The 20,219-nt window shown below is 38.2% G+C and overlaps 1 protein-coding gene across 6 annotated transcripts in view; it reads right to left on the bottom strand.

Moving 5' to 3' along the window:
* The window catches only part of chaf1a (chromatin assembly factor 1, subunit A (p150)), a 54,445-nt gene that overhangs the window by 10,955 nt on the left and 23,271 nt on the right, over window positions 1–20,219 (bottom strand). For 5 of the 6 annotated variants that reach the window (XM_072593844.1, XM_072593846.1, XM_072593848.1 and 2 more), the window contains 9 exons: window positions 17,139–17,956; window positions 8,861–8,908; window positions 7,715–7,950; window positions 6,895–6,955; window positions 6,116–6,196; window positions 3,555–3,784; window positions 2,420–2,591; window positions 1,482–1,562; window positions 371–463 (listed from right to left, as the gene is read on the bottom strand). In XM_072593844.1, coding sequence (XP_072449945.1) covers window positions 371–463; window positions 1,482–1,562; window positions 2,420–2,591; window positions 3,555–3,784; window positions 6,116–6,196; window positions 6,895–6,955; window positions 7,715–7,950; window positions 8,861–8,908; window positions 17,139–17,956 — 1,820 coding nt within the window. The remainder of the gene's footprint in view (window positions 1–370; window positions 464–1,481; window positions 1,563–2,419; window positions 2,592–3,554; window positions 3,785–6,115; window positions 6,197–6,894; window positions 6,956–7,714; window positions 7,951–8,860; window positions 8,909–17,138; window positions 17,957–20,219) is intronic. The other variant, XM_072593843.1, reaches the window with a different exon arrangement.

Genomic DNA, 20,219 nt, shown 5'->3' with positions numbered 1-20,219 from the left:
ATACTTCACCTCCCCCTGCAATAAAAGGGACTTCTGGGCAATCCATCCTCACATCATTTAAATGACCGGTTAATGCAAACCCATGCATTAGGCTGCTATTTTGCCACAAGAACACTACAACCATATTCACATAAGCTTGTTATCCATTTCCAATGATCAAAATGCACCCATTCTTAAACTCATTCATATGATTGTCCAACTTGGTCCAGAAAAGCAGCAGACCATGAATTGAACCAAGTTAATAATCTGCATTGTATAGTACAACATTATAGTTCCTTTGTTCATGAAAAAATTAGACGATCCTAAAGGTTTTGTTATTAAGGCTTAATGTTCAACTACAAGTTTCAATGCATCTAATGCAAACCTTTACCTCATCAGTTGCACCTTCTCCTTCAGACAGATATCCATGAGGGACGAAAAATCCATCATCATCATCTTCATCATCTGCTTCATCATCATCATCCTAAACAAGATGTAAGAAATGCAACAATAAAGTTCTGGATTACTAGTACATTTCAGGGTCCTAGCTAAGAAATTACATCTCCATACATTAAGTTTTTCTTTTGCATGCAAAACTCAAATGAAATTTTGAATCTATTATATTTATCACACAATGTTGCATATAAACATGAAGTTGTGTATTTCACAACGTGTGCAAAATAAAAGGTGAAAATGCACAAGCCAGTCAGCACTGAAATAAGGATGGGTTAAGAGGAAATTCGTGGGCCACTGCACATTTTGAAAGGTTTTCCAGCTATTTTGCAGTGATGGCTCTATAGTGGATTTCTGCTTCAAAAACTTTCATAACTACAATTCATTCTAGTTAATTACAGTAGGGTTTTCATGGATATCCAGGGCTTATCATCTTCTTTAGTGCAAGTGAAATTTTTCTATAACTTAACAGAGATCCTTAATCAATGACGACGCACAAATCTTATAAACTGTGATTCATGAACATTGATCAAATTGTGGAGATTCCATTTACCCTGATATAGCACAGAAACAGGACAGCATATTCTTCCTAACATCTTGCCCACTAAAAAAAAAGGGGACAGAACAAAATGGAGTGTATACATCAGGTTTCACACAGTCATGCCAAAATATTTCACAGGCAAAAATTAAGAGACACAGTCATTGGGTTAGTAAAGATCCAGTTAGCCACACAAGCCAACTGACAAAAAAATGAAATGAACATATTTCACATCCTACATTTAGAAATGTAGAACTAGCAAAAAAATGGAGGGGATGTGAAATAGTATTTAGCATCTATTTAAAAAAATCTTTAGACTGGCCAGATGAATTTCAGTAATCTCTCCAGTCCTGCACATTTCTGCATATTACTAACACCAGATGGAAAAGCACAAGTTATTCCATTAAATTAAAATACAAAAGTTTATCACATACATAAGAATTATTTAGGGAGACATCCACTAAACAGTGAAATGTTTCATGTTAAATCAGAGTAAAATGTTTATACTAACTCCTTCACTGTGGGAGAGAGATTCACCAGGTTCTTCTTCCTCCCATTCATCATCGCTATCCACTTCATAATCCAACAACTGCTACAGGGATAAATTTAAACATAATCATTAGATCAGATGCAAACTCAATTTAAATTATTAGTGAATCGTAGACAAGTAGAGATACAAATGTATTCTTTGCATTATCATATAATGTCATGGAACAAAACACTGTTTTCACCATTTTCTGTAAAGCCAAGGTAAATTATATACCTCGCAATTCTTTTTGAATCCAAGCACTATCCATTTTACATTAAAAAAAAAGTTATCAAAGATGACAGCTTTCTGAGTGTGACAATAATTTCCTCCCCTACACCTCAAACTTTCCTACAATTTTGTCACTAAACTAAGATGGTGAAACTTGATGCTCAGTCTACTTCTCCACTCTAAATGAAAGCAAGCAAACATTAGGAAACAGTTTATTAAAAGCCAACAGATCACTTCTGATTACTTCATAAATCTCAAGGTACCACAACTGATTAAAGATCACATCAATCGAGACTCTTCAATATCATAATTCTTCAGCCTGTGACAATAAGGTACACTCAGAAATAGTCGAGTTCCAAATGTCTTAATTGTCAGGTTAAAAAAAAGGATGAAAATGCTGGCTTACTTATTCATCATACAGAACAGCATGACAGTTTGTGATTAAAACTTGAAGTCACTTTTCCAGGAAGTAAAGCTTTATTTATTGATTTAAAAAAAATCAATCCACGCACTTAGGATTGTTGAATTCACTATCGTTATAACTTTTTACTGATTCAGAGGATAACTGTCCATTTAGTGGACCATTTCTAACTGGACTCAGGTGGTATATATAATGTCAAAAGTTGGCAAATTAGAGAATTCCCAGATTTATGTTCTTCAGTCCCCAATCAACACTGCACCACATTCCTTACCTCATCTTTAGCCAAAGGATTCCGAGGGTTCACTTTCGTACTCTTCTTCTGCCACGTTCCCCAGTAGGCAGGACGGTGATTTTCACAAAACTGCAATAGCTTCATCCTGCAAAGTTTTCTCCGCTCAATGATTCCACTACTTAGATTAGTGTCTATCATAATCACATCATCGCTAGGAAAAAGTAAAATTAATGTTAACTTTCAAGTAAATCTAGTTTACCAGAAAGGCTATGCAGTTATAATTCGTCTAGTTACTCACTGCTGCCAAGAACATAATGCATACACAAATACATAAACAAGAGTTGACAGAATGATCATTTTTCTTAATAAATGATTGAGCATGCTCAAAGGACAAAAATGATGTACTCTACTCCCAAGATGACATTTTGGCAAAAATAAATGTGGACTGATATATGGTGAAGGTCTTATGAGGCAATGGTAGCATCCCCACCCATGAGCCAAGACCTGGTTTTGGCCTACATACCAGGACTCATTGGTCAAGATAGATAAGTTTGAAATAGATTGAACCAATAGATTGCCCATCATCTTGTAAGTTCTTCCAGTACACCTAATAGCAGAAAATAAAAGCGAGATAGTGTTGGAGCAAATTACTGCAGATACAGGAATCTACTGAAAACAGCAAATGCTGGAGATCACAGCAGGTCAGGCAGCATCCATGTAGAGACAGTAAGCTAAGATTGAGTCTCAATGACTATTTATCAGAGGTTGGAGTTATCTAGACTCAAAACGTTAGCTTGTTCTCTCTCCATGAATGCTGTGATCTCCAGCATTTGTTGTTTTCAGAGCATGGTAGTGCCCTGGTCAGCTATCTGGCAGAAGGCAATGGCAATAAGCGTGGACCAATCAAACATAATTCCATGCCCCAACCCTCAAACACAAAGAGAGGGGAAAAACAGAGACAACAAAAGGCTGCTGATTAGAGTGAATGTTTTCAGAGTGCGGGTTCAGGAGGTACTGCAGACCAAGACCATTATTAAAAAAATGCTTACTGAAGTGAAGTAGCCATAGAAAGCACTGAAGATTGTTTCTCTTTTAAAGTAATTGCTCCCATCCTCCTCACCAATTCATAAAAAAATCAACTGAAATTCTGAGAAATATGGAACTTCATCTTTACCTGCATAAATTTGTGTCTGTGATGCTTATTTTAGGACTTGTAGGTCCTGATGTTCTTGGTTTCTGGTTGTGAAATTCTTTAATGTAATTAGAGTTATAACTCTGACGTTCCAGCAATTCATCTAACTGCTCAAGATCTTCTTGATCTAAGTATATCCGGCTTGTTGGAGCAAGGACCATGTGTTCTTTTATTTCAAAAGGGGCAAACTTCCCACAAGATCCAGCTAGAGTCTAAGAAATGGATCAACTTATGATTAGATAGTCTGTAAGCATTTTACATAAGCACTGGTAATTCTACAGCTGTTATTTTAGGTGCCACGTTCAACAATTATAACACACTTTCAAAATAACACCAAGGGGAATGCAGTAGCTCAAAAATTTAAAATGACAGTAAATGTCTACATTAAGTGGAAAGGGAGAGAAATGAAAGGTGCAAACAAAAAGGAAACTAATAGTTTTTATTACTAATGAGGAACTGAATGGCTCCCTTCTACACCAAAACAATTCTGAGATCAGAGCTAACCCACTCAAAACAAAATGGAAAGAAACAAAATGTGCGGAGGGTGGAGTCTTTGGGACAGCACAGTTGCAGTGATTAGTACTTCTGTCTCTCAGCATCAGGGACCAAGGTTCCATTCCAACCTCAGGACACTGTCTGTGTGAAGTTTGCACATTGGCCCAGCCTGCTTGGGTTTCCTCTGGAATACTCCAGTTTCCTTCCACACAAGAGGAAAAAGTGCAGATTAGGTGGATTGGTCATCAGAAATGCAGGGTTACAGAGGTAGGGTAAAGGGATTGATGTAAGTGGGATGCGCTTTGGAGGTTGGATGGGCTCGATGAGCCGAATGGCCTTCTACGTTGCAGGGATTTTGTGAACACTACTTCCATGACATTTTCAGAAAGACTCAGTGAATACTAAGAAATATATAGGTAGACACATTCTTGCTTTAACACTTTTCACTACGTGGTTTAACATGATGGAAATGCAGATAAGGTTACAAATCAGATCTGCTGTGACCTCAGAATAACGGAGCATTCAGCTCTTCAAGGGGGGCTGAATGTTAAACTCCTGCCATTCAAAACAGGAATTTTTATCCTCCCAACTGTAGGTCTTCCATCTCTAAAACCGCACTGGGACTGGGGATAATTAGAGACTAGATTTTGGCTGAACACGAGCAATAGGGTTAGCACCTCACTGTGATGCTTAGATGGGAAATACTTCAACTGCTGCAGTTACCATTTTTCTTTAACAGTAGGGAATCCATCCTACAGCCTGCAGGCCACATAAAGCATTCAAAGTCAGGGATCAGCCGTAGTTGGAGTTGCTGCCTCCCAAAGCAGCACAAAAGGCACAAACTGAGAAATGGTGCCAGGCTCAGAGATGAAGTTGTCCCAGCCCTGGAAAAAGTGGGGCCACTGAAAGTGAGCCTAGGAATTAAAGGCCATCATTAATAGTGCATCTGTTGAATGACCTTCGACCCACTTATTCTGCTTTATCAATTTCTCAGAACTTCTTCAGCCAAAGCATGACTAATCTGCAAAGCTCACTGCTACAGCAGGCTGCACAGGACAAGTCACTAAATGTATTTACAGAGATAGGTTCTTGATTGGTAAGAGGATCAAGGTTAATGGGAGAAGTCAGGAGAATGAGTTGAGAAACATATCAGCTAAGATTGAATGGCATAGCAGACTCAATTGGTCAAATAGCCCAATTCTGCTGCTATATCTTGTGATCTAACAACCTCAGATGTATCACTAACTCAAAGCATAATACTTCTTATCAGGCAGATGAAAAAAAAATGCATTGTTACAACCTATAAACCCTGTAGCAATCAAACGGTTTTAAAAAGGTGGTCACATACACAAGTCAAAAACAAGTAACAATATGGTAAATGTAAATAAAACTGACTTCCAATAGATGGACATCAAAACTAATCTTCAGTGTTTACAAAACCATTCCATGAATTTTCCAAAATATATTGCTGTGGCCTGTCAGTGCAAAAAGGTTGAACATGATTTTTTTTATAAAATGTTACAACTTGTGTATTTTTGAAGAAGGATATGAATTTACTACAACACCTGTTTTCCATACTTGATAAGTTAAGTTACGCTGGTATAGCATCAGCAGCTGAGTGCTGCCTATTGTAAGTGATTCAATAGCTTTGTTGAGTCTAATATCCAGCTTAAAAATCATGCATGAAAATGTATCTTGTCAGAAGCAGTGCTCAATTTGAATTAAAATAAGTCATACAGGGGACAACTGAGATACTATAACATAGGAAAACTTGGGTTTGCAAGGAGCATTCTGTCCAAAATGCCCACTTAGTTGGGACAGGAGAATAAACACAGGACAAACAAATAAATAAATTGAAACCCATTGTGAATGTTTTATTTACAGGATTGTCTCAGGTTTGACCAATGGCGTGGTACAACAAGAGAAAGATTTGAAAAGTTATTAAAGGAAGTACCATACACAATATCAGGAGTTAATCTGGTTTGTACAGGCAAATCCATTACCTGAGCCAAACTGCACAAGTATTAGTCCATGAAAAGAATCCTTACCTTAGGGGCTTGAGGAGCCTTTGGTTTTTGGAAGAATCTTGTTATTTCTGAAATCTCTTTAACTTTCTCTGCCTTTAAACGCTGTAATCATATTTAAGACGGTACACCTCAATAACAGACAATATAACTACAGACAATAGAGACAACATTAAAGTGCACAATACAAGGTACCACCAGAAAATTGATTTTTTGATTTATGAATAGGAATAGATTTCAATGAATTACTTGCAGTGGACACTCGAATAGTTAATTATTGATGCATATGTACAAGCAAGCAAAAGGGGTTATCTATGCTCTCCAAAAAAATCCTGAGATAACTTGGCAGAGGATGGCACTGAATATGGTCCAGCCAGATACGACTGCTGATATGCCAAAGGGTCTCACTGCACATGTGTAAAATGTGTACTCTGCCAGTACTGCAGTGAAGTCATGCCACCCAGATGCAAAAAACCATTATGGTTATTTTGTTGTTGCCATTTTGTTTTTACTGGCAAGGCATATCAAAAAACGGTGCGTGTGCAACAAGAATCTTTTAGCATCTTCAGAAAGCACAGCCACGATGAAAAGGCAAACCAGTTGTATCGCAGGCACAGTCAGCAATGTACTCCTTTGAATAGAGGAAAAGGAATGGATCTGCTCTGGGGAACTACTAGGGCTGAGAGTCTGTATAGACTTCTGACAAAGATGGAGATGAGGGAACAATCAGGGTTTAAAAAAAGACAACTGCAGAGACGTCAACAAGTCAGGGATTGCAAAGCCAAGAGACTATCTGTATTTACTTTTTCTTCTTCTTTCAACCGTTTCTCCTCTTCTTTCTTCTTCTTCTCTTCCAATTTTGCCCTATTACAAAAAATACAAGAAAATTAAAAAAGGCGAACAATGCTCAGGTAATACTTACAGAACAAAGAAACATATGCTGCACAAAATAGATAGAGGGTAAAAAAAGCAAGATACTGAAGATGCTAGATATATCAAATGCAAACAATACTCAGATGTCACAGCACTTGTTTCAATTCATTTTTAATCAGCACTTACTACTACTATAAATAGTTGTTTAATGTCAGTTGGTTCAGCTGATGACACACATTTCTGGAGTCAGAAGGTTATGGGTTGAGGCCTCATTATGAACAAGCAAATAATCTGTGACACCTCAATACAGCACTGAGGAAATAGTCAAAGGACGTGGTTTTTCCAGATTGTGATTTTTAATTAGAACTCCCATCTACCTAATCGAGGGACTTAAAATTGATCCAACAGCACTTGGTGCAGAGTCCTGCTTGCTATTTTGTTAATATTCGTCCTAGATATGTACATTACAGTAAATATTTATTGTGTGTGAAATCAGAATATTAGTTAACCCAACTATGAAGTTAAATAAACAGTCTGATAAGTCTACACTAAACTGCACAAGTTACTTGCCTACAGAATGTCACTTTATTTTAGTTTCAGATTCTAGAATTTGGAGTACTTTAACATGAATCTTTACAAATTCACCCAATGTCAACAATTTTGTAGATGAATCAAGTCCCCACTGAAATAAAGCAAATTCTATAATTATCCATTTCTGCCCAGCAAGCATTTATATTGCGAGTAACTCACTCCAATGCATCTTGTTTCTCTTTTCGTCTTTCTTCCTTTAATCTTAGCCTTTCTGCTTTTTCTTTTTCTTCTTTCTCCTTTTTCTCTTTCCTTTCCTTGTCTTTTTGTTCTTTTTCCTCGTCCTTTTTCCTCTTAGCTTCCTCCTTTGCACGTTCTTTGGCAAGTCTGGCCTCCTCTCTTGCACGCTCCCGCTCTTCCTTTTCTATTTTTAGTTTTAGTCTTTTCTCTTCACGTTCCTATAATACAATGAAATCATAAAACATCAACGTGAACCAAACATAGTCATAATTAATAATAGAACATTCAAAGTATAGGCTGTAGATCCAATCTTCTTCAATCAAAGTTCAATTTGAACAGTGGAATAAAAATTTAATATGAACATCAAAACAAAGGAAAACTACAAAGACACCATACCTTTATAGAGTTTGGTACCACATAGTTCAATCGCTGCTCATAGAAAAACAGTTTGGAAACAAACTCCAGTTCTTAGAACACTATAGCAGACACCCAAATCACACAAAGGAAGAAAGGAGCATCCCACTCCTCCTCCAAATTTATCCCTTCAATCTCAGATAGGGTGAAGCTTTGCCTTAACTTGGTTGGGCTGTTCAGTTTCACCTTAAACGTCTCCATCATATTTACTTCAGCCACTGCCTGTGTTGAAGGATTTTACATTTGAAGTATTTGAGCGAAGAAGTTCTTCTAAATTTCCTATTGGATTTCTTGGTGACAACAAAGCTTATGGCTCTTCTCTCCTCATAAATGAGAAGACTTTTATCTTACAGACCTTGATTAGGTCACCTCATTAGTACAGGTTCTTTATATGGAGTTATTATTAAATTGCAGAACATTAGAATTATGACTTTAATGGGGTTATTGCCATTTCCAAATTTTGAAAACTGTGCAATGACTTGGCAGGAGTTAAGGACTGGATACCGACGTCCAACATTAAAATTTGGAAGCAACTGGAAGCATGGTGGCGCAAATGTTCCTATTTAAGATGCCAAACTGTAAACGGATGACAAACATTAGAACTCAGGAAAATCAGGAAGAAGTCATTCTCGTCACCACTGTCATGTGATTCGTCATCTCTGATCAAATTTAGGCTCAAATGCTGGCAGTAAATTAATAAAACAATCTGAATACCTGTTGTTGCTTGAGTCTCTTGCCCTTCAACTTTGGTGTTTGTGTAACCTGTAATTAGAATGGGTCATTTTAGAGTACAGAAACAAAATATCTGTATGCATAATCAAATAGTAGAGGTTAACTGGCACAATTCCAACAATAAAGCAACTAATTTGCAAACTACTCACTGCTTATATTCTACATTTTAAAAATAATGCTGCACAACAATATTTTGAAATAAACTAGGCCACATAGCATCTTACAGCCAATAAAAGCACTTTTGAAATATAATCAGGTAGTTGTAATTAAAAAAAAAACATGGCACCAAGTCAAACACAAAACTCCTGAAATGACAGAACAATGACCAGATATTCTAAATGATGTTGAGTGTTAAGTATGGACTAGGATTCAAACCTGTAACCCACTGAGTTGCAAGGAGAATGCTACCATAACCAAGTCACCTTAAAAGGTTAATTTAATTTGAAATGTTTTATAGGAATATCACAATAGAGTATAAAAATTATACTGTCTAATACATGGTAGACAGGAAACAACTGATTTTAATCAGTTTGACAAATCCAAATTCGATCTTTAATTAACAAGTAATTTGCATCTACAAAAACAATGCCTTCTGGGTATAAATTATAAAATTGTCACTGATAGAATTGGGCTTCAAATGTGAATCTCATCTTTCAAAGTCAGATTCAAGACTATAACATGCACTAAACTGATTGCCCGCTGTTTCAAGATTGTACTCAAAAGGTGTGCTCTCCCAAAATCAACCATCTAAAAACCAGACTTTAAAAAAATAAATTGATCTTTTTCATCTTAGGTTGTGCTGATGGATGCAACTGGGAGAGACTTCTCTCTCACTGAAGTTAATACCAGTTCAGACATGACCTTATATAGTCTGCTGTTGCATCACCAGGGTTTTTCCTTTCTCCCCTACTCAGTGGGTTAGACCATTCCTATCTAAACTATGTCTGAATAATTTTCTTTGAAAACCAGCAAATTTGAAAATCCATCCTGGCCTAACTTCAGAAGCTGCTGGATCTGGCAGTATATCCACAATGTATTTTGTATTAAGTGAAAGATAATAAATTTTTACTCCATTTCACACCCATTGTGTATTTTTAGGTTTTCATACAATGTCAGTGGAAAAGGTCACAGAACAGTTATTCCAATTTAGAGACCTAAAGGAATTGGGTCAATTACGACTGATCATCTGCAGCATGAGACCCAAAAAAATAGCCATGAATATGTCAGAGCTAATTACTGATTTACTTGGAAAAAAACTGAGGTTTCAATCCATAAAGCCAACACTCAATTGCTTATACTCATCACTGCTAGATTTTCATGGTAGTGCTTGTTATAGGAATCATCCAGCACAGCAACAGATCCTTTGGTCCAACGAGGTAAAAACAATGACTGAAGATGCTGGAAACCAGATTCTGGATTAGTGGTGCTGGAAGAGCACAGCAGTTCAGGCAGCATCCAAGGAGCTTCGAAATCGACGTTTCGGGCAAAAGCCCTTCATCCTTCGGTCCAACTAGCCCACGCTGACCATAATCCCAAACTAAACTGGTCCCATCTGCCAGCACTTGGTCCATATCCCTCTCAATTATTTAAATGTCTTTCAAATGTTGCAATTGTACTTGCATCCACTACTTCCTTTGGAAGTTAATTCCTCACACGAACCACCATGTAAAATAATTGCCTCTCGTGTCTTTTGTAAATATTTCTTCTCTCACCGTGAAACTTGGAATTCAGAAGAATGAAGATAAAATGGAGGTATTCAAGATGATAAAAGGTGTGGATAAAATAGATGCGGAGTGGATGCTTCCTCTTGTGGGGCATTCTAGTAAGAGAGGTACAAATTTACGGATAAGGATAGCAAATTTAAAACACAATTGAAGACACCTACATCTCCCAAAGGGTTGTGAATCTGTATGCTGGGACTGTGAGTAAATTTATGAAGGATTAGACAGATCCTTAACTGGTAATGAGTTGAAGGGATATGGAGAGAAGACAGGAAAGTGAGGGGGCGGTGGTTAGGAGCACATTAGCCACGATTGAATGGCAGAGGAGGCTCAAATGGGCCAAATGGCCTAATTCGGCTTCTATATTTTACGAACTTGTATGCCCCTAATCTTGAAATGCCCTACCCAAGGGAAAAATTACTGCCATTCACCTTACCTATATCCCTCATGATTTTGTAAACTTCTATAAAAGGTCACCCCTCAACCTCCTACGATCCAGTGAAAAAAGTCCCAGTCTATCCAGCCTCTCCTTACAACTCAAATCGTCCATTCCCGTTAACGTTCTGGTAATTCTCTTCTGAACCCTCTCCAGCTTAATAACAGATATACATCAATTCAGCTTTAAACCAAGAAACCTGAGGTCAGATGCACTGGCTTTTTGTTACGAAAACAGTTTTGCAAGCACTCTACTTTTGGTTAAATTACTTCAGGTTCTACCTTGATGTTTACTGAGAAATTCAACGTCGTGTGAAAATAAAGCAGTAGATTTGAAACAAGCCAACTTACAAATGCAGCTGCCTTTGTTAGGTTAAATGTTGCATCACTTTTATAATAATTGGGTAATCATTGGCATTGGAACTAACAAAGTATTTTAAAAATGTATAAGTGTGAACAAATATGAAAGTTTTTTGAGAAAGTGACCAAGCATGTAGATGAGGGTAGGGCAGTTGACATGGTATATTTGGACTTCAATAAAGCCTTTGACAAAGTTCCATATGGGTAGGCTGATGGAGAAAATGCAGAGGCATTGAATTGAGGGTGATTTAGCAGTTTGGATTAGAAACTGGCTTTCTGGAAGGCAGCGAGTGGTGGTTGATGGAAAATATTCAGTCTGGAGTCCAGTTACTAGTGGTGTTCCACAAGGATCTGTTTTGGAACCACTGCTGTTTGTCATTTTTATATATGACTTAGACGCAGGCATAGGTGGATGAATTAGTAAATTTGCAGATTACACTAAAGTCGGTGGAGTAGTGGACAGTTTGGAAGAATGTTACAGGTTGCAGGGGGATTTGAATAAACTGCAGAATTGGGCTGAGAAGTGGCAAATGGAGTTCAATGCAGCTAAATGTGAGGTGATGCACTTTGGTAAGAATAACAGGATGGCAGAGTAATTGGTCAATGGAAAGATTCTTGGTAGTGTGGATGTGCAGAGGGATCTTGGAGTCCATGTGCATAGATCCCTGAAAATTGCCACCCGGATGGATAGTGCTGTTAAGGCAGCATACAGTGTGTTAGGTTTCATTGGTAGAGGCATTGAGTTCAGGAACCACAATATCATTCTACAACTATACAAAACGCTGGTGCGGCCACACTTGGAATATTGTGTACAGTTCTGGTCACCCCATTACAAAAAAGGATGTGGAAGCATTGGAAAAGGTGCAGGGGAGATTTACCAGGATGTTGCCTGGTCTGGAGGGAAGGTATTATGAAGAAAGGCTGCGAGACTTGGGTCTTTTCTCATTGGAAAGACGACGACTAAGGGGGGGATTTGATAGAGACATACAAGATAGGGTCGACAGAGAAAGACTTTTTCCTAGGATGGTGACGTCAGCTTGTACGAGAGGGCATAACTACAAATTGAGGTGTAATAGATTTCAGACTGATATCAGAGACAAGTTCTTTACGCAGAGAGTAGTAAGGGCGTGGAATGCCCTACCTGCTGAGGTAGTCAACTCAGTCACATTAGGGAGATTTAAACAATCCTTAGATAAGCTCATGGATGATTTTGGGATAATGTAGGAGGACGAGCTGAGAAAAGTCCACAGGTCGGCGCAACATCAAGGGCCGAAGGGCCTGTACTGTGCTGTATTGTTCTATGTTCTAAAGCAAAGAGAGTCAAATGTCATTAACTCCTTTCATATAAAGCTCAGCAACTGTATACTTATTAATTTCCTAAGGTGGTTCAGCTGATACAGCATGGCAATAGAATTTGGCAGTATGTTTTGAGTGATCAGATTATCATGACCAGGATTGCTGCTTTGAAGACCAAGTCACACGCAAAAAAGGCTATACATATATCGGGTATAGTGTCACAAATGGCACATTACCTAGGGAAATGAAACAGGAAAAGCTCATGCAACAATATGCCCAAAATCCAAGATTGATTTATGATAGAAGTACTACCACATGATGCGCTCAATTTCTTGCCTTTGCTCTATTTATAAACAAGCAATCTTTTAAAAAGTCAATTTTCACAGAGAATAATTTCTCTTAAGAGTTTTTAACTTTAATGAATATTTTCCTTTGAATTCCAAAGTGTCATTTTATTTCTCAAAGCTTTCAGAAACTGAAAAAGAACTTGCCTTTTCAATTTACGTATACAAATGCATGACATAACAAGCTTTGACAGAAGGTAGTACTGTTCATGATTTTAGCACCTACTGCACAAAATTTTACTTTAAATATAGAAAGCTGGAAACAGTAAAGATAGAGCAGGTCATAGATTGCAGGTTAGCTGAGGGAGGCTACAGGCTTAGTAAAACTGCAGCAGTGAATTCTCACCTTTGCAATTCAATCACAAAATAAGGAATATGCAATCTAAACATTTCAGAATTGGTTGCTTCAACTTCATAATAAATGCAACTTTTTGAAATGAATCTGCTGTCCCAGAGGCAGAAGTAAGGTGAATTTAATAGGTGACCATGACGTAACCTACTGAAATAGGCATGGCTTCACTCGATCTTGCTTGAGAAAGCAAGTTCAACATCAAGGCTCTATTCTTAGTTACAAGTGGATGCTATTTTCAGTTAATACTCATTTGTCAAAATGTCTGGTTCTAGCATTTTTGGTCTCAGTTTCCTTTGATACTTTCCAGTTTAACTGTTGTTTCTTTGGGTCAGTTCCTCTTCATTTTTCTTTAAGGAGCTATTCTCAAATTTGGAAATTTGTGTGCCATTTCTTTTAAATATTCAGACTGCAGACACAGCTTGCCAGGGTACCTTTGCCTTTGGCCCACATAAGCAGCGTCATACAGTAACAGAGTAGAAATGGACCCTTCAGTATAACTCGTCTGAGTCAACTAGACATCCCAATCTGACCTTGTCCCATTTGGAGCCTTTGGCCCATTTCCTTCTATACACTTCCTATTCATATATCCTTTTGAAATATTATAATTGTACCAGTCTCCACTATTTCCTCTGGAAGATCATTACATACACACATCATCCTCTGCATGAAAAAGCTATCCCTCAGGTCCTTTTTAAAACCTTTCCCTCCTCATCTTAAATCTATGCCTTCATGTGATGGAGCTGAAAGTGTGAAAGTCAGAAATGCGATACAGTAATGCCCAACAGTTAATTTGCTCTCAAGCAAGTGGAAAGAAAAAGTCTCACATGCCAGTTCTCATAGGTTAACCTTGTGTTCTTCTGCTAAGACACAATCAGACTGCAAATGGATCCTACATTTACACAGCAGGACTGGGAGAAGAATAAAAGAAAAAGAAAGACAGTCAGGTGGGGGCGTCACACAGATTCCTTCTGTGCAAAATGTGGCAGCATTATTTCGCTCCCCTACAGACCATGGGACCTTCTTTTGCCAGGGTGAAGAGGTTCACTTATGTAGCTATGCCCTGGGAATTGGTATGTGTATTGCTAGAAGCGTTTAGACAAATAGTGACTCAAACAAATAAAAACAAAGGTACATTCAAGGACCCTTTACGCTTTTTCCTCCTTGCCCATTCATTTTTAAGATTCCCTACAGTGTGGAAACAGGCCCAACAAGTCCACACCGACCCTCGGAAGAGTAACCCACCCAGTCCCATTTCTCTCTGACTAATGTTCCTAACACTATGGGCAATTTATGGCCAATCCACCTGCCCTGCACATCTTTGGACTGTGGGAGGAAACCGGTGCACTCTGAGAAAACCCACGCAGACACAGGGAGAGAATGTGCAAACTCCACACAGACATTCACCTGAGGCTGGAATCAAACCTGGGTCACTAGTGCTGTGAGGCTACAGTGCTAACCACTGAGCCACATGCCACCCATTCAAGGGGATAGCAGAAAGTTTGATGCTTTGGCAATATGCAAAAGAGCAATCTCTAATCTATGAGTCATTGATAACAGTGACAAAAAAGGTGTAAAAACAAGCATTTCCCAAAGAAAGCGAAATAGAAAATACAAGTAAAATGAAAGCGAACAATTACAAGATGGTTAATATATCAAAATGTAACTTTTCAGAATATATGTCCGATTTCTCTCACAAGGAACTTTTCTTTCTAGGAGGAGGCGGCAGCAGAGGAGTGAAGAGAGACAGCAAGAGAGATTTAATAAAGATATACATCACTGAACAGCCTGCTACAGGCAATCTGCACACATAACAGTAACGAGCTTCGAGAAACAATAATTTGAAAAGCGTCAACTGAGAACAGTGGTACTTCTATCTTTTAAAAATAGCTGATGCTATGTTTTTTCCTTTTCCTTCACCACTTAACAATTGCATTCTGATTTTCTGATATATTACAGTGAAGCCAAAACAAGCAGTAAGACATGCTCTGTGTCCCTCCTAGTGAATGGATTTCGTATGTCTAATTATACCAAATTCTCAAGTGGCATCCTTCTGCTTTAATTCCAGAAAATGTCCTACTGCTAACTCTTCTTAGCTGATGTTTCCAAGAAAGAAATAAGATAAAAAGCACAAAATATATATTACAATTTGTTAATACTGAAGGAGTTATGAAACAGACAGATGTGGAGTCATGTAAAATAGTACATTTCAAGTCAAGCTGAAATAAAACATATGATTAACTTTAGATTCTCAACTTGAGGAAAAGAATTATAGTTACAGAATATTTTATAAAAAGACAAATACAGAAAATGGGATAAAACAAGAGTCCAAGTTTCATAGGTTGAAAAGCACAATTCTGAATGCGACAAAAACTTATACCTATAAAATCATAGCTGAAAAATTGCGGTGGTTGTGAACACTGCACAAACCAATGGCTGAGAGGAGAAAAATCAAGTGTAAGTAGGATCATGACAAATAAATATTGCTATAAAACTATTTAGGACAGGCAGAAGAGTTGACAAAAGGAAGAATGAAGACAAGCTAACAATAGTGAAAACAGAATATCATACATCAGTTTGACAAATATGAAAAAAAATCTCAATTGGGCTAGGGAATACAGAGATAAGCTTCAATATTGAAGTGCTTCTAACAGTAAAAGGAAATTGAAAGTTGTTAACTATTATTTCTTAAATTTGATTCTAAGCAACAGAAAATTCAAATACTTTGTAAAATAAAATTTATCTCATAAGATGCATTTCTGACTATCTGATTGAATAATTCCACCATTGCAGGTTAAACGTAGGCTCCCATTTTATAAACTAACCAACCTTCTACTTGCTTAGTGCTTTGTTTTCCTTCAGTAAACCCAGTCAACCGGCCCAATTTTCATGAGCACAATCCTTCTATGCAATCAAAAGCATTTTATGGCAGAGATTTAGATATAAAAGAGATTCACATGACAATCGAGAAACTATTTTGCAGATTTCATACTAGAAATCAAATTGAAATTTTCATTCCTTTCTGTTTACAAAAAGATACTTAAAACCTAAGTGGCAGCTAAACACTGCAATAATTAACTGGCAGTCTTATCCCTTGAAATAATAAATGCCCAAAGGCAGATAAATGTTTTTGTTTTCAGTTTCATGTTTGTCAGAAACAAAAACCTATTGGGTAATGATTAAGGCTCAAATGTGTATGCAGAGGAATCTCGATTATCCAAACCAATTGGGAGTGGGGGGGGGGGGGGGAAGAGAGAGGAGGTGTTGGGGGGCAGAGATTTGCATGCAGTGTGCGGCTGCCTAGTCTCCTGAACAGGGAGCAGACTTCACAGAAACTTCTGGAGTCCCAGAGAAAAGGCAGTGAATCGATTAACCAAATAATCAATTATCCGAATGAAGTAGTGCCAGCCCATCTCGTTCAGATAGTTGAGGTTCCTCTGTATACTGAAATCTGTGAAGTCCTATTTGCCACTTCGAAAAAAAAACTTACTAAACAATCATTTAAAATTCATGCTCACAGACATGAACATTGCATGATTCTTTTTTTTATAAAACTGCATTTCAAAAGTAGCATTTCACCTTTGTTAAGCAGCTCAAAGTGCTTTTTCTCCCCAAACATGCACAGTCATACTTCTAGACCCTTCACAGTTCAATTGGATACGATTTAACAAAAGTTCTCATTAATGCATTGGAGACAGTAACACTTTTCTCTTCCCCCTTGCCCAAATAATGTACAAAAATAATCGTATATCAACCTTGTTTCCAGGTGTTGAGAATGCAGATCTGGGACTTCTTTCATCCGCTGGAGACTTTGTTTCTGGTGAACTATCAGTAGCTGAAATAGAACTTGATAGAGAACTGATGGGTGACTCACTGCTTTCATTTGTAAATGACCCAGATCCTCCCACTTGCATTATGCCCTTCTCTAGACTCCCAGTCCAGCAGGCCTTGCCAGCCATTATGTCTTTTAAAACCACCACTGGCATTCTGCCTCTCAACGAATTGTTCACAATTGGGCTATTGCTTTCAATTTCTTGTCCTTGATAAGTTTTAGTTTCCCTGCTACACTGCCCAGAGGCTGAATTTTCAGAATTTACCTCTTTACTTTCACTAGGCTTCAGGCTATCAAACCAGTTGCATTTTTTTTCAGAAACAACTGATGTTTTCTCATTTAGCTCTTTCTCACAAGCCAACAGTTTTACATCTGTGGTGCCTAAGCTGTCCAAACCTTCATTGCTAGAATCACATGTTAAGTCAATTGTGGAATGGAGTCCACTAGTATGCATTGTAACCACGGCATTCTTCTTCTCAACGGAATGCAAAAAATCATCAAGAGGTCCTTTCCCATTAACAAGTTTGCAGGGAGCCAGATCCCCATCCACTGTTGCAGAATTTCCAGTTTGGCCATCCAAGTTTATTTTGCAGTCATTTTCAACATCTTCCACAGATGCAATGAGTTTGACTGCTGCCAGTTGCTCGGGTGCATTAGTGGAAATTTTTGTCCGCTTAGTATCAGTAGTCTGTTCATTTTCTGGCTTTGGTACAGGGTTGAGACGTTTGAAAGGCAATCGTGCTACAAAAAAAAGCAGAAACAAAATTTGTAATATTAAGCATATTTAAAAAGATCAACTTAGAATACATTAAACAACAAAAAAAAGGAGATTGTTTCTTCCAATTCTCAACCACCAACTACTTCAATCAGTTAACCACTCATACTCAAATCTGGACTCCAGATCTAACAGTAGAGATTAGTTTTTTAGGTACTGTTTCATTAGCTAGCTCGAATAATGCAGTGGCAGACTATTAACTGCTACAAGTTCATGACACTAATTAATTTGGTTTTAATGAAACAGGAAGCAATGTAGGTTTGGATTTCAGAAAAATTCCAACCCCTTCCTTTAAAGTACAATTAAAGCATGCAGAAAGACAGCATTTCCAAAAATAAAATGCAGCAATCTTCTGGTATTAAACTGAAGTGTCAGTATCTGTTCAATGTCACATCATAAACTGCAATACTCCAAAGAAAGCCAATAAACCAACATAAAACAATGAATTAGTGATAAGAAATGCAGCGCTAACACCAATACAGTTCCCCCTAGTCAGAAACAGAATTCAACCAACAGATGAAGTTTTGCAGATTAGTGACATTTCAATCCACATTTGCAGTTTGAAAAGTCCTTAAAAACTGGCTAACAAATAGAATGTAAATGTGAACACACACCTGTTGTAGGTGCTCTTCATATTGAAATACGAAACAAGGGATTTTAATTGAATAAATTTATTCTAAAAAAAAACCTTTTAAATACAATTTTAAAAATTTATTAACCTGCCAAATTCACACTCTGCCTCCATGCAAAGGGTTTAACAAATTCATCAAGTCATCTTTACTGCGGCATCAGAAGATCCCGCTTGGGACCAGATTTGGAATTTTCCATTGCAAGACCATTTGTCCAGAGTGAACATTTTTCTTCTCTACCTAGGAATTGGATGTTTAATTTTGTTTTAAAACACCGATGAGAGTTTTCACATTAGCGGAGTAGGTTTGATGATAAGGTTATACAATCACCAAGGCGTACAGCCATTCTTACTTCCAATCTCAGTGAAGATTCTCTCTCCAGTGAATTATCTATTCCTTCAGCAGAAAGATGATCCTCAAATGAATGGGCAAATTAGTGCACATGCTGGAATTTGTACTGAAAACAACAAATGGTGTTTGTCACAATGGGTCAGACAGCATCCATGTTGAGGGAGCAAGCTAACATTTCAAGTCTAGATGACTTTACATCATAGCTGAAGTAGTGAAATAGAGGGGACACATTTATGCTAGGGTGTCAGTGTAGGATGCTGGTGGAGATGAGATATTAATAGTTCAGATTAAGTGATCGGAATGCGAGAATGGCAGAACAATAGTGTGCCTACCTGCCAGAGCTGACGGTCCCATTTCTTTTTGGGAGGTATGGGGGGGGGGGGGGGGGGGAGACATGATAACTGAGAAAGAAACAAATAAAACTAAAAGGAAAGGTAAGAAATGGGAGCTAGTTCACAATTTCAAGATATTGAACTCAATATTAAATCCAGAAGGCTGTAAATAAGTGTCTCGTCTGAAGATGAGATGTCGTTCCTCTAGTTTGCACTGTAATTCACTGGAACACTGCAGCCTGCCAAGTCAGACAAGTGGGCATGTGAGTAGAGGTACCGTGTTAAAATGACTGGTTATGGGAAGGTTGGGGTCTTGCTTGGCACTGACTAGAGGTGTTCTGCGAAGTGGACACCCGGTGTGCATTTGGTCTCTCCAATGCACAGTAGGCCAAACTGGGTGCAGCGAATTGAATACACAAGATTGGAGGAGGTACAAATGAAATGCTACTTCACCTGGTAAGACTGTTTAGGGCCTTGGATAGTGAGCAGGGAATACAAGGAGGGGTTGGTGCTGCACCTCCTGCGGTTACATGGGAGGATGCTGTGGGGAGGGTGGTAGTGCTGGTGGTAACGGAATGGACTAAGGTGTCCCCAAGGGAACGATCCCTGCGAAATGCAGATTGGGAGTGAGGGGAAGATGTGTTTGATGGTTGCATTCTGCTGAAGTTCACTGGAATGGCAGAGAACGATCCTTCAAAAGCAGAAGTTAGTGGGATGAAAAAAGTGAAGACAAGGAGAACCCGAGCATGTCGTTGAGTGATGGGAAGGAGCAAGAGAGGAAGCATGGACAATAGGTTGGATGTGGTTGAGGGCCCTGTCAATCACAATGGGTGGGAAACCATGGTCATGGAAGAAGCAAGCCATATCAGCAGCGCTGTTTTGGAAGGTGGCATCCTCCGACAAGATGCGACATAGGT

Source organism: Chiloscyllium punctatum, chromosome 24 (assembly GCF_047496795.1).
Source record: "Chiloscyllium punctatum isolate Juve2018m chromosome 24, sChiPun1.3, whole genome shotgun sequence".
Classification (NCBI taxonomy): domain Eukaryota; kingdom Metazoa; phylum Chordata; class Chondrichthyes; order Orectolobiformes; family Hemiscylliidae; genus Chiloscyllium; species Chiloscyllium punctatum.
Note: the sequence above shows the minus strand (reverse complement) of the source record. Positions and strands in the feature narration are given on the sequence as shown.